Source organism: Pieris brassicae, chromosome 5 (assembly GCF_905147105.1).
Source record: "Pieris brassicae chromosome 5, ilPieBrab1.1, whole genome shotgun sequence".
NCBI classification, from domain to species: domain Eukaryota; kingdom Metazoa; phylum Arthropoda; class Insecta; order Lepidoptera; family Pieridae; genus Pieris; species Pieris brassicae.
In genome coordinates, this window is record NC_059669.1 from 22,538,600 (window position 1) to 22,552,610 (window position 14,011).

At 34.3% G+C, this 14,011-nt stretch overlaps 3 protein-coding genes across 3 annotated transcripts; all 3 read left to right on the forward strand.

Moving 5' to 3' along the window:
- Nucleotides 1–2,896: 2,896 nt before the first annotated feature.
- LOC123709743 (acyl-CoA Delta-9 desaturase-like) lies at nucleotides 2,897–6,367 on the forward strand. Its single transcript, XM_045661269.1, has 6 exons — nucleotides 2,897–3,125; nucleotides 3,206–3,336; nucleotides 5,062–5,267; nucleotides 5,448–5,633; nucleotides 5,856–6,012; nucleotides 6,156–6,367. Exons 1-6 carry the CDS (start codon nucleotides 2,900–2,902, stop codon nucleotides 6,324–6,326), a joined length of 1,077 nt encoding a protein of 358 aa, XP_045517225.1. The 5' UTR covers nucleotides 2,897–2,899; the 3' UTR covers nucleotides 6,327–6,367.
- Nucleotides 6,368–6,933: 566 nt separating this feature from the next.
- On the forward strand, nucleotides 6,934–9,656 carry LOC123709898 (biogenesis of lysosome-related organelles complex 1 subunit 1). Its single transcript, XM_045661496.1, has 3 exons — nucleotides 6,934–7,231; nucleotides 7,302–7,374; nucleotides 7,880–9,656. Exons 1-3 carry the CDS (start codon nucleotides 7,171–7,173, stop codon nucleotides 8,124–8,126), a joined length of 381 nt encoding a protein of 126 aa, XP_045517452.1. The 5' UTR covers nucleotides 6,934–7,170; the 3' UTR covers nucleotides 8,127–9,656.
- A 28-nt stretch (nucleotides 9,657–9,684) lies between these two features.
- LOC123709896 (pyridoxal kinase) lies at nucleotides 9,685–13,217 on the forward strand. The gene is made up of 5 exons (XM_045661495.1): nucleotides 9,685–11,393; nucleotides 11,464–11,707; nucleotides 11,957–12,223; nucleotides 12,316–12,495; nucleotides 12,608–13,217. Exons 1-5 carry the CDS (start codon nucleotides 11,307–11,309, stop codon nucleotides 12,724–12,726), a joined length of 897 nt encoding a protein of 298 aa, XP_045517451.1. The 5' UTR covers nucleotides 9,685–11,306; the 3' UTR covers nucleotides 12,727–13,217.
- Nucleotides 13,218–14,011: the final 794 nt, after the last annotated feature.

A 14,011-nucleotide genomic window follows, 5' to 3' on the forward strand; every position in this document is an offset into this window, starting at 1 on the left:
TTCCAGAATAGTCATTAATTTGAAATGTAGGAAACCTAACGTTTAGTACTCATTATATACCTTGAACGATATAGATCCGAAAATACATTATAATAACACAAAATTACGCGCGTTTTGTAACCATTACAGACTTATTTATAGACGACGAATGTCAAGCATGGATTGGAAAGTAACACCAAAAAGTAATTTACAAATACTAACGTGTCATGGTGTAGAAGTTGGGACAAAATGTATTACTTTAGGAGCGTCCTCGAGGTGATAATTTCATTCTGGTTGGCATCTCAATTATAGGACAGGTGGGACGTCGCTAACAAATTCAACCTTTGTTGTTGCTGCCCAAGGATAATATTATATTTATTCTTTGTGATCTTGTAGTATAGTGTTGTGTAGGCAGCAATGCGAAGAGGAATGTGTACTAGTTCGGTTCGATTACACAAATTAAACTAATGAATAATCTTAATATAGAATCAATTATAGAAATAAATTGAGTGCATTATGTATTCCCGTATTTGAGTTTTGTAAAAATTATTTTGTTATTATCGTCATTTATAAGAAAGTGGTCATGTTAGTTCTTACGTAATTTCAGTATTAGTGATGGGCAATAAAATATTTAAAAAATATTGACAGATTTATTGACCGACTGCAAAAAACCAGAGTAAAAATCGACGTAAACGAGTTGTTTTTATTATTTTTTCATTTTCGCAGAATATGCTATTGTACGTATAACTATACATATATAAAATTCAGCCCGGAAAACTATCCTAGTAGAGCCAAAAGCATTAACAGGAAGGCGTGGAACAGTTTCAATAGATTACTGTAACAAAACAGAGCTCAGCAGAGTATGTACAATACCTAGTGTTAATTAAATGAAGAACAGCATTCAACTTCACTTCGACTCGATCTATTCAGAGAAACTAAAATCATTAGTGAACATCTTGCTAAGATAAACTCAATTATTATTTGTTAAAAGCGCACTTAATGTTGTTATTAGCCAAATATTAATAAAACTAATGTTTACAGACATTACTTTTGTAATTTGTAAGGATTTTATTTATTTGAATTGATTCATTGAACTTCTTCCTTGACCTGTGACTCAGTGGGAATTGACAATTGGATTGTTGTTCGTACATTAAAACTGTGTTGATCCAAATTAAAACATAATCTGTAGACAGTTAAAATTATTATTCAGTAATCTATGTCACCTAAACGATTCTAGATTGTTTGGTTATGAAGATAAGTGTATCTAACTTAGCTAAAAACGAGTGCTACAAACTGAAGTGTAGTGTTTAGCAATATGATTATTTATGAACTTTATAAATCAAACAATACATAAATGTCAATGTAAATAGTGGAACTAATTGAATAATGAAGCAAATGCTCTTCCTTCAATATATATTTCCGAAATTAGCCGGTTTTAAATTAATTTATCAATGTTCTGAGCGCCCTTTGTTACCGACAATCGGTCAATTACTCAATTCAATGAATATTCTGAGACGAACCTAATAACCCGGATTTAAATTAAATGTCTTTATATATTTACATAAATACAGAAACAAATATTGTTTTGACAGTTGTTTTATTTTATTATGTTACTACGATTTATTGTATAGAGTGTTCACTCTCGCGGATCGTCGGTTTCACGGCAGTAACATATTTAGCTCTTAAACGTCATTGCTTATTTGAGACACAAAAAGAACTCGTTTTAAGTATTCACGAATGAATCCATTCTCTTTTAATTCCTATTTCGTGCAGATTATCAGTGGAGTGGAAGAAAATCGGAGTGGTCTCAGTAAAAGGCTCCTCAAAATAAAACCTCAGTTTCACGCCCCAGTTAGCCGCTCGGAAGATTTCCCATTCATTCTCTCTCATATGTTTACCGCATTTACAAATCTGCGACGTCTCGAGATGAACAGTATTCTTTGATGTCATTCACGGATTATATTTACTGTAGAATATTCTTATTTGCTACGTAATTTGGCAGTTTTTTATTTGAAATTTATTTTTTTGCTACTATACTTTGCTGCACAGTAAATATGTAAATACCTATGTATATATCCCATAAGTCATAATGAATTTGTCAAATTTCATTATATATATATGCTTTGGTCTATAAACGTTTAAAAATAACTTATTGATTTCTCTTGGGGCTTAGATATTACAAATCCATGGGTTTGGTAAATTCGTTTGAAGCGACTCACGGAAATTACAAGCGAGACTGCCATTCCTGGTGATTTGTAGCCGAAATCCATATGCCCTGCGACTGGTTTACATGAAAATAGGAAATTTGATTTTACGTCCTACCGTCCGTTGCGTTCAGAAATATGCAAAAAATTATTTAAATACGACATTTTATTACTAATCTAGTATCGGTGTTTAATTGTATTTATATACCAAAGAAAATTCAGCTCAGGAAATTAAATACGAAATTTAAATAGAAGGAACAAAATAATGTTAATTACAATTGTTTGTAAGCTTCGATGTCACTTAATTAACATCATCGGAATAATAAACGTGTGTAATCCCATTGTTATTATTCGTATATAAATTAGTTGCGTTATCTTATTTCGATTAGTTTGTTAATATTGGTGGTAAGTAAAACATCCCTTGGATTATATTAGTATTCAGGATAAATTCATATTCGGCTTTGAAAAATTTCCTTAAATACTTTTACACTTTCGGTGATCTTCATTTGTTTTTATATCTTTGGTAAATTTTGTCATAATTTACGAACCGCATAGTATAGCATTTTCAGATAGCATATCGCCATCGTTTGAGTAGGTGAAAACTTTTAAGGGTACAATTCTAAACTTTATATATAATATGTTATATACCATAATATAATTTGGATAAACGAAAACATGTCATAAATTAACAATAATTTTTATATTGGTTACAGAGGATGCCACCACAAGCGGAACCGACCCCTAGTGGTGTAGTTTTCGAATCTGATACTCAGACTCCAGATTTGGGTCTCGCCAAAGACGTATCGGTGCTTAAAAAGGCAGCTCCGAAGAAATACGAATATGTCTGGTTCAATATATTCTGGTTCCTCTTTTTACACATCGGCTCCGCTTATGGGATTTATTTGGGTGTGACCTCTGCTAAATGGCAAACAAATGTTTTCGGTACGTAATCTCTAGATCATTCCTTTAGGTGTGTTGTAATTGGGGCTCATATTACTAACATCAAAGTCATTTTTTCGCAGCATTTCTAGTTCATCTCATGTGCGCCATTGGAATCGGCGCAGGGTCTCACAGGCTCTGGACACACCGCTGCTACAAAGCCAAGACACCTTTACGTGTCTTGCTTATGATTTGGCAAACTATGGGATTTCAGGTATTTTTATATTATCTTTATTTCTTTTACATAACGCAATTAAATTGTAACTAGGAGACAATTAATTTAAATAGACAAAATCATTCCTACGCACTGACGCCTAGGCGAGGTTGCCAATCTGTGAATAATGACAGTAGAATCAAAGCTCGGCAACGTCGCAAAGATAATAATATAATGTGATGCAGTATTTGAGATTTACACAGTTATTTGTAAGCAGGAGAGACCTAAAAAATTACGTAATTTCATTTGGTGCTTACGTACATACTACGCTGATCAATATTAACTGTCATATTTTTTATTATAAGTTATAATTTAATTAATAAAGCGTTCTCTGTAATTAAATTTACTTAACTTTATTAATTATTAAGGAAACAATTATAATAGGAAGACACCTAATTAAAATAAACTTTATTTTCTATGTATGTACATACCTATATATAAATAAGACTTTTGATAAAGAAATTGATACATTTTATTGGAATGGACTAAACCCATTTTTAATTAGTTTTAAAGATTATTTGTTTGTTCTTAAAAAATATGTCGCAATTTTTAAATATTATAAATAAGCACTAATTATTATAGATTGCCTAAACATAGTAATAAAACATGCACCGATAGATCACATTTTTCTTCGGACCAATCGTTGAAATCAAAGCGCCATGATGATATTTTGACGTCCGTCGTAAGTTTTTACTCGGGCGTTCCACTAGAATAGAAAGCGCATTAAATAAATGTTAGTGTATGATAATATGATTTTCATGCAAATTTGAAATACAATATCGGTTAAGTCAATTGTCTTAACATAATTTAGTAACTATCTAATTATCTATTCGTTGTAGAGCAAATTATTATTATTATTAGAATAATTTTTAGTACTTTTTTATTCGAAGTTTTAATATGCAATTTGCATCTCTTGCTACAAGCGTACAAGACTGAATTACATTGTAGGTAGGGTACACATAATATTTTTTTTATAATATCCGACAGCTATAAATAGGGTGTGTTATCTCATGTAATAACTTTGCTATACAAAAGGGCAGAAGATATTTTCAAATTATTGCATGTTATTGTCCCATTAAAAACACTAACGAGCCATCGTAGCGGATCAATTTACATGGACGATTATATACATTTAATTATTAACTTTGTTTATTAATTTTATTTATATCTTAACCCCGTTTTCCCGAAGGTGTAGCAGACACCACGGATCTTCTTCTTCCTTCTCTCTCGCTTCATCCCCTTTCCCTATCGAATAGCATGTAGCGTGTGATTTTGATTGTGACTTAACAATGCTGATGTTTTAATGCTATCAACCGACACCTATTAAAGATTTCATAATTTGGTTCCGATATATGAATTTTGCAATAGCTTATAGCAATAAGCGATAGCCTATGTTGTAAAAATGTGAAATAAGTTTTAGCAAATATCGCAACTATAGAATCATAAATTTTTTCTTAAATGTTATTATAGATTGCTGCATATCAGTGTCGCCATTAACAAGTTACAGTATATTTATTCTTATTCATATAAGAATCTGGTAATTTGGTAAAAAAAAAATATTTTAGCCCCGTGACCGAACAAAGAACGCAGACACATTTCGAAATCTGTCTCATTCCTCTTTTTATGTCAATAATCGAGTAAGTAAGTAATCCGTATCGGATTACCTGCTCCAATCCCTAATTAAATCAATCGAAACAGAGTTCTATTTCCATCATCGTTTAACAGGACTGTATATTCGAGTGGGCCCGTGATCACCGGACTCATCACAAGTATGCAGACACAGACGCCGATCCCCACAATGCTGAAAGAGGTCTGTTTTTCTCTCACATGGGCTGGTTGTGCTGCAAGAAGAGCCCTGAGGTCATCGAAGGAGGTCGAAGGATTGACGTCACAGATTTATATGAGGACCCAGTTGTAATGTTTCAAAAGAAGTATGTATTGCAGTTGTAAGACACATAATGTTATTCAAACAGCTGTCTAAATGTGTCTTTCCTAAAACATTAATAGAATATGTTAGAACTTTGTGACTTATTGTTAAAACTAACTAATAAACTATGTGCCTTTTATCGTTCCAATTGTACAAAAATGTAACGTAACAAAACATTTTCCAGACATTATATGAAAATGATGCCAATCCTGTGCTTCCTTCTACCGACGATTATTCCAGTATATTTCTGGGGTGAAACTTGGCTAAATGCCTTCTTTATTCCTACTATACTTCGTTACACATGTGGAATTAATGTTGTGTGGAGTGTCAATAGTTTCTCTCACACCTTCGGATACCGTCCGTACGATAAGTGAGTCGTATTTCTTTTTATACATAATTTGTCTTTTATAATTGTGTCAGTGATTTTGAGTTAACAACATAATAACAATTGCATTTTAATATAATTTCTTTATCGCTGGGATTGAGCTAGTTTCTAGAGATAGTAACGATAAATTTGTATATGTTTATGAAAAGTCTCTTAATAAAATAATAAAGGAATAACATTTTTTTATAGCGTTAATTTTACTTCCAGATCGTTGAATCCACGAGACAACATAGGAGTTTGGATGATCTGTGTAGAAGGTTTCCACAACTACCACCACACGTTTCCGTGGGATTACCGCGCTACTGAACTACCTCTTTACAACATGCTTACGCCCACTATTGTTTTTATTGAAGCTATGGCAAAAGTGAGTTTTACTATAGGCAACCGCTTAACAATTCGTAACGCAGCTCATCGACAGAAGCTGTGAGCAATAGCTAGACTGAGTGGATCTCTAAAATGAGGTCTTTGATAAAAGCATATATAAAAGCTCTTTCGGTCTTTTTTCAGATTGGTCAAGCTTACGATCTAAAGTCAGTGTCACCTGAGATAGTCCAAAAACGAACCTATCGCACCGGGGACGGCACACATTTCTTATGGGGTTGGGACGACCCAGAGTTCACTGAAAAATTAAAAGAAAAATATGGATCCATCCACAACACTCAACAAAAAGAAGACTAAATATTGTTATATATTTGTAGTTAATATACTATTTAGTTGCACTTTGGATTCTCATTGCTAATAAATTGTAAAAATAACTGCAACTACAACATTAGAGGCATACTTAATCCTTATTTTCTTCCATCGGTTTATATTAATATTGTTTAATTTGAGCTGTGTGGCAAATAATTCCTCTATTACTTGCAATTCCTCTACGCAGTAAAGTAAAGTTACCCTCGCAACGTCAAACGTTAGAATTCTGTCTGCTTGTACTAGTAACTCAAGTACTCTTCGATCTGTTTCTGCTAAATTTGTGTTTTCGCTGTGATGAAGGAGCTAAAACGTTGCTTTGAGACTAATATATTCTTTACAAATAAGAAGGTGTGTTTCAATTATTGTCATGCGCACATAACCGTGGAATATCATATAAAGACTGTGGCATCGCATTATGCTATATTGTTTTTTCACGGTAGAGCTAAAAATTACGCTAAAATTATCGAGTCAATTGACTCTTACCCACTCAAACCCAACTGGCAAGTGATTTTCAGTTTGTACGCTTTGAGTCTGCAATAAGGGCCTGGAGTTAAAACTGTCAGTTGTCACGTCGCCACAAAATGAATGTCAAGGTGTAGATACTGATTACTGTGTAGTTTAGCTTAACTATCAAATAGTGATTTAGTAAATAAATATGGAAATTACTCTTCACTTATCATGTTAATATTAAAAATTAGTTAAAATTATTGTGTGTATGAGCTTACCTATTTATTATATATTTTAATAGTAGAGAAGTTTGATACCTTGTCAACTAATATTGTTTTAAACATTTCTAACTAAAACAGATCTTTGAAATAATATATCTTTCAATATGCTATCGTCTCTTGTAAAAGAACACCAAGCTAAACAAGCTGCGAAAAGGACAACTCAAGGTATATATAGTTTATTCTGGATTATTTTTAACTATACTTCTATTTAACCCCAATACCCTTTTAATTTCAGAACAAAAAAGAAAGGAATGTATATCTGCTGCCAATGATTTAACTCAGGCCCTTGTAGATCACCTAAATGTTGGGTAATATTCTAATTCTTCATACTTCATACAATTATTGTATGGACCATTATTTTATTTATAAAAAAATAGCAGTGTTATTATTAAGCACTAAATCAGTGTCAGTTTGTTATATAAAATGACTGAATGAAATAACTTACTCTAGTGTCTCTGTTAAATTAATGTATACACTGTAAAGAGAAGAGAGATTAATGTTTTGTTGTTAATTGCTATAGGAATTGGTACACATCAACAAATTATGTCTCCAAATTTATACTTATGTCCTATTCTTTAATAAAGAGTGAATAATGGTGGATTAAGCAACATAAAATTCTCTTTCATTATAAATTATTTAGTACAATGTATTAAGTGAGTTCCTGTAAAGTAATATTATATCTTATCTAGCAATGTAAATGTTAATATTAATTTCATATAATATAAAGATTAATGTATTAAATTATTATTAACACCACAATAGTATTAAAAACAAGTATATATTTTCCATTTTGAGAGATAATATTTGTTTTAGAGTGGCACAAGCATATCTCAATCAAAAGAAACTTGATGCGGAGGCAAAGTTGTTACATCAAGGGGCTATAAATTTTTCAAAACAAACTCAGCAGTGGTTAGCTCTTGTAGAAAATTTCAGCAGTGCTTTAAAAGAAATTGGTGATGTTGAAAATTGGGCAAGAAGCATAGAAAATGATATGAAGATTATTACTAACACCCTTGAGAGGGCTTATGAGACAACAAGAGATCAACCTGGTAGTAATTAAGAAATCACCTGTATTGTATATTTTAAATATGTTTTTATATTATAAATTATATAAAAAAGCATAGCTATATAGCATATAAGATATACTTTAACTAGGTGTATTTATAAAATCTATACTTGTTCTTAAAGTTCAAGTTAAACATATTATAAATTAACTAGATTTAAATGAAACAAATACATATACTTAAATAAAACATTTAAGTTTGTTTTGAGCTGAAGTGTTTATTGTGGGGCTAAGAATTATTTTCTACAAAACTACCAATATCTTTCAACAGTATTTTGTTCGTCGTCAGGTGACCATTTCTATACAAAGTCACTGTCAAACAAACATGCACAGTGAATTTGTCTCGTTAGGTCTGTCAGTTGTCAAATATCAACTATTATTTATTAACAAAAACAGGGCTGCTAGTTCTAGAGTTTGGAAAATCCGGATTGTATAATTATTGTCACTAAATCTTTCAGCCTTCTTTAAACATTCGTCTTAATTAAAATGATCACAATCCATTTTAATTAGGATCTTTAAAAAAAGTAGTGTGTCGTCGTTTAAACGTGTTCTACTGTATAACAAAACCAGACGTAAAAAGTGCTTTAACAAGCGCTGTGCTGTGGAAGGTCAGGCAACGAGATGGAGGGGATGGAATTTTGCGTTCTGCCTCGACGTCCAATGATGGAATTCAGCCGCAGTTATTAGTCCAAACAATTCTTTAGAGCGGAGCAAAGAATTCAATTAATGCGGTAGAAGATGCTGAGGGAAGCAACATGTCTTCGCAAAGCTAAAAGATCAAGCCGCTTGGAGAAGGATTGGTCGTCGAAGATTCGAAACGCTCTTCGTTGAATACGGTTAAGTGGAAGGAGCTAGGGAGCCCTGCCCAGAGGTGAGAACAGTACTCCATGTCTGGCCGAATTTAAGTTTTATACAGTTGCACGGAGTGAAGTAGCGTCTTGCTTCGTTGAGCACACCAAGCTTTTTGCAGGCTATTTTAGCTTTTCTCTCCAAATGACCGCGAAACTAAACGTTCGATAAGTCAACGCCAGGTATTCCGATGCTAGCTGTGGCTTTAAGAAAAGTGTCTTTGAAAAGAGGAGTAGCGATAAAAGGTGTGGTTTTAGCGGAAAACGCGCACGCTTGTGTTTTGGCGCATGACCCTGACTCGCATACTCCCGCTTGCGGCATAAAAGATATTCCAATTTGAACACCGGATAAGAGGGGTAGGAAGTATCAGCCGGGGAGAAAATTGAGTCCAGTGAGTGTAGAAGGAGTTGCCTTCGGTAAATTCTTCCGTTTGCCGAGTTGTTCCGATTAATACCTGCGGCTGAATTTCATCATCGGACGTCGAGGCAGAATACGAAAATCTACCCGTATCACCTCGATGTCCGCCGTTCCAAAACTGGGGGTTTTCAAGGCAGTGAAGTATTTCCGAACCAATTCGACTTAGGGACCTTCAAGAGGGAAGAGATTCTTAAATTGCCGGAAACGTGACCCCTCTGGCATTGAGAGTGTCCATGGGTGGGTCCACTTAACATCAGATGAGTCCACTTAACATCAGTGGAAGGTCAGGCAACGAGATGGAGGGGATGGAATTTTGCGTTCTGCCTCGACGTCCAATGATGGAATTCAGCCGCAGTTATTAGTCCAAACAATTCTTTAGAGCGGAGCAAAGAATTCAATTAATGCGGTAGAAGATGCTGAGGGAAGCAACATGTCTTCGCAAAGCTAAAAGATCAAGCCGCTTGGAGAAGGATTGGTCGTCGAAGATTCGAAACGCTCTTCGTTGAATACGGTTAAGTGGAAGGAGCTAGGGAGCCCTGCCCAGAGGTGAGAACAGTACTCCATGTCTGGCCGAATTTAAGTTTTATACAGTTGCACGGAGTGAAGTAGCGTCTTGCTTCGTTGAGCACACCAAGCTTTTTGCAGGCTATTTTAGCTTTTCTCTCCAAATGACCGCGAAACTAAACGTTCGATAAGTCAACGCCAGGTATTCCGATGCTAGCTGTGGCTTTAAGAAAAGTGTCTTTGAAAAGAGGAGTAGCGATAAAAGGTGTGGTTTTAGCGGAAAACGCGCACGCTTGTGTTTTGGCGCATGACCCTGACTCGCATACTCCCGCTTGCGGCATAAAAGATATTCCAATTTGAACACCGGATAAGAGGGGTAGGAAGTATCAGCCGGGGAGAAAATTGAGTCCAGTGAGTGTAGAAGGAGTTGCCTTCGGTAAATTCTTCCGTTTGCCGAGTTGTTCCGATTAATACCTGCGGCTGAATTTCATCATCGGACGTCGAGGCAGAATACGAAAATCTACCCGTATCACCTCGATGTCCGCCGTTCCAAAACTGGGGGTTTTCAAGGCAGTGAAGTATTTCCGAACCAATTCGACTTAGGGACCTTCAAGAGGGAAGAGATTCTTAAATTGCCGGAAACGTGACCCCTCTGGCATTGAGAGTGTCCATGGGTGGGTCCACTTAACATCAGATGAGCCTCCTGCCCGTCTGCCTCCTGTAACATAAAAAAAACCTTACACATAGAAGCAATTAAGTCCAAGGGAAAGTCTTCAATCAGATGTGGCACAAAGCACTTCTCTCGGAGTTTCCTGTCTATGGGCTACCTGATAAATCATGCCACAGGATCTCCAATTTTCTGGCCGATTGGAGCATCAGGGTCATCATTAATTGAGCATGTTTTGATTACAAACCCGTCAACGCTGGGATTCCACAAGGCTGTATCCTATTCACGACCATTTTTCTTCTGCATATTTTGGAATAAATTCGACTAAGGGTCCTTCAAGAAAAAAAGCGTACCAATAATTAAAAGACTGTCACCGCCACTTGTGAGTCCTCTGGCGTTGAGACTTGAGAGTATCACTAAACATCAGGTAAGCCTCCTGCCCGTTTGACCCTTTCTATAGAAAAATTCGTTCATAGCAACTCTGGATATGCACAATTTGTATAAAATTAAATGATCTGGCAGCCCTGGTAACAAACCTTATCAACAATTATGTGTTGTGATAACTAGTATATATTAGATTTATTAGATGTCTGTGTTATTATGACTTCGGCTGTTGCTTGATATACGCTTATTAGTCTATTATTTAGTAGGTGTAAAGCCGAAGTAACTTTCTTGTTCAGTTATTTCATTTAAATAGTCTCTTTATTAGAATTAAAGATTTTAGTGGATTTTTTATTATCATGACTTCAACGCCGAGAGTTCTTTCTATTCAGAGTCATGTCGTTCATGGTTACGTGGGAAATAAGAGTGCTGTATTCCCACTTCAAGTAAGTTACAAAATTAGATAAGAAAATATTTAATTTCATTAATATATGTTAACAATTTCAATGTTTTAAGGTTCTTGGTCTAGAAGTAGACGCAATCAATACTGTGCAATTTTCAACTCATACTGGATACAAAGATGTTAAAGGAACTGTTTTACAAAATGAGGATATGGAAGAACTCATAAACGGTCTTGTTTTGAATGATGTTGACTACTATACACACTTTTTAACAGGCTATTCAAGATCACCAGAATCCTTAAAAAAGATTGCACAAATAATTAAAAATTTGAGGGTAAAAAACCCTGATCTAGTTTATGGTAAGTAATACTTATATGAATTGTATAAAAGTAAGGTAATTTCAAGTCTGCATTTATGATAATTTATAATAACAGATACTAAAAGTTTTTATTATACAATTTAATTTAGCTAGTTGTGTCTTGCTTAAATGTAGCAATGCCTGGTTGTTGTATGATAAAACAAACTCTAAATCTATTCAATGTTACCTATTAATTAAAATAAATTTTAGTATGTTAACACTGTAGAGTATATTTTATATATAATTCTAGTATGCGATCCTGTCATGGGTGATAATGGTAAGCTCTATGTGCCTGAGAGCATTTTACCAGTTTATAGGGATGATGTGGTACCATTAGCTGACATTTTGACCCCGAACCAATTTGAAGCAGAGTTATTGACTGGTCTGACTATGAAAGATTTGGATGGGGCAGTGAAAGTAATACAAGCTCTACATAATAAAGGTGTGAAAACAGTTGTCCTGTCAAGTACAGACTTAGGAGATGGTAAAAACATGATTGCCATTGCCAGCAATAAAGGTATAGAAATTTTGTGTATAAACTAAATGGATGTGGCATTGCATATACACTTATTTAGAATGTGATTCTATCTATTACATTTCAATTTTTAGATTGCTGTTACCAGGTACAGATACCAAAAGTGGATGCAACCTTTACAGGCACAGGAGATTTATTTGCAGCATTGTTTTTAGCATGGTCATACAGAACTAAAAACAATTTAAAGTTAACTTTAGAGCAAACAATTGCCACACTACAAGCAATTGTTAAAGACACCTATGATAATGCTAGAAGTAAGATTTTGTACAAATTTATTTAAAAAAATATGTGAACTCATCAACTTAAGTCTATTAGATAATGCAACAATGTTTCATTTACCCATTTTCTTAAAAATAACAATTTCAGGAATTCAACCCCTTGGAAAGATTCCACCTAAGATGATAGAGCTACGGTTAATTCAAAACAAGCAGATTATTGAGCAACCCAAAATCACCATAATGGCTACGGAGATAAAACTTAAGTGATAAAGTGCTTAATTTGTTGCAAAAAACTTAACAAAGTTATATGTTGCATTTAATATAATATAATGTTATGCAATGTTAAGAAAGAAGACAATAATACTAGTTAATCATTGTTTTTATTAGTGTGGATAGTAATTAAGCCTAGTTTATTACTGTGTCACTTAAATATAAATAAAGTTTATGACACATTAAATGAGCTAAAGTAATATTTTAATTCATACAACTACCTATTCAAAATAAGTGAAAACTTTGTTATCAGTAGAATACTATGGCAATATATAATATTTTCGTTGCTTATTTGTTTTGATTAGATAAGGATATACAGTATTATATATTTATGAAAATACCACACAAAATCTTTAATTAAAAATGAAACGACCAATGAAGTCTTCCAAAAAGATGTCTGTGATTTCGATTCATTTGTTTGATTGTTATGTAATTTTAGCTTAAATCAATATTGTTACAGTAAGGAAATAAAAGTACAATTATTAGTTTGTAATGGTTTTATTATTAAATTAAACTATCTTAGCCCGTTTTACCCGCCTGTACTCATTATAGGTGATATCTTAGGAATTCATTGAAATAATTTATACAGCACACATATTGTATGCATACTTATCAAGACATTATTAACAGCTGCGGAAATAATTAATACAATGTTCGCCCAAAACATGCCACCGCGGAGGTTTTTTTTAGAACATTTCAATTACCTGCGTAATACCCCACGCGATTGAAGCCCTGAAATTTTTTCCCGTTTTGCAACACTTCATTGGTGCCCCACGTTTATACTTTTATGCTTGCCTATAATTATTTTCTGGCAACGTGCTATCCGCAAAGCTCTCTTCCTTGCTCATCAGTATGGCATCTTTTTTCCTATAGGTATTTAGGTTATTTTGGTTTATGTTGATTGGTCCTTATTTGGTTAAAATAAAACTTCCTAATAATTCGTTGAGAAGAGGTGAAGATGGAATGTGGAATGTGTTTAATTTTTTAAAACTGTAGATTTATATACAAAAGTTATCCTACACTGGCCACTAGTGGTAACATGTGGTACCAAGATGCGAAGGGTGCGTAGACGATAAAATCGAGGCGCGGCAAAAAGTTGTCCTTTTCTCAGGCGCCGTTGACGACATGGCGGAGTCCATGACGCGGCAACTCCAGGCAGCGACCACAACGCGCACGCCGGAGATCACCTGCCAGGACCTTGCACCCCATGTGCAAAGGCTGATTCAGCGCAAGCGCGCGCTCAGGAGGCAATGGCAGCGCAACCGCTGCCCCGCGCTCAAAA

What these genes read in the sequence shown, in the direction of transcription:
- LOC123709743 (XM_045661269.1), top strand. Translation starts at nt 2,900, where the DNA reads ATGCCACCACAAGCGGAACCGACCCCTAGTGGTGTAGTTTTCGAATCT. An exon ending in GGCAAACTATGGGATTTCAG is followed by an intron (nt 3,337 to 5,061) that starts GTATTTTTATAT and finishes ATCGTTTAACAG; the next exon opens with GACTGTATATTCGAGTGGGC. An exon ending in GTTGTAATGTTTCAAAAGAA is followed by an intron (nt 5,268 to 5,447) that starts GTATGTATTGCA and finishes AACATTTTCCAG; the next exon opens with ACATTATATGAAAATGATGC.
- LOC123709896 (XM_045661495.1), top strand. Translation starts at nt 11,307, where the DNA reads ATGACTTCAACGCCGAGAGTTCTTTCTATTCAGAGTCATGTCGTTCAT. An exon ending in TGCCATTGCCAGCAATAAAG is followed by an intron (nt 12,224 to 12,315) that starts GTATAGAAATTT and finishes TTCAATTTTTAG; the next exon opens with ATTGCTGTTACCAGGTACAG. An exon ending in CACCTATGATAATGCTAGAA is followed by an intron (nt 12,496 to 12,607) that starts GTAAGATTTTGT and finishes TAACAATTTCAG; the next exon opens with GAATTCAACCCCTTGGAAAG.
- LOC123709898 (XM_045661496.1), top strand. Translation starts at nt 7,171, where the DNA reads ATGCTATCGTCTCTTGTAAAAGAACACCAAGCTAAACAAGCTGCGAAA. An exon ending in TGCGAAAAGGACAACTCAAG is followed by an intron (nt 7,232 to 7,301) that starts GTATATATAGTT and finishes TTTTAATTTCAG; the next exon opens with AACAAAAAAGAAAGGAATGT. An exon ending in GTAGATCACCTAAATGTTGG is followed by an intron (nt 7,375 to 7,879) that starts GTAATATTCTAA and finishes TATTTGTTTTAG; the next exon opens with AGTGGCACAAGCATATCTCA.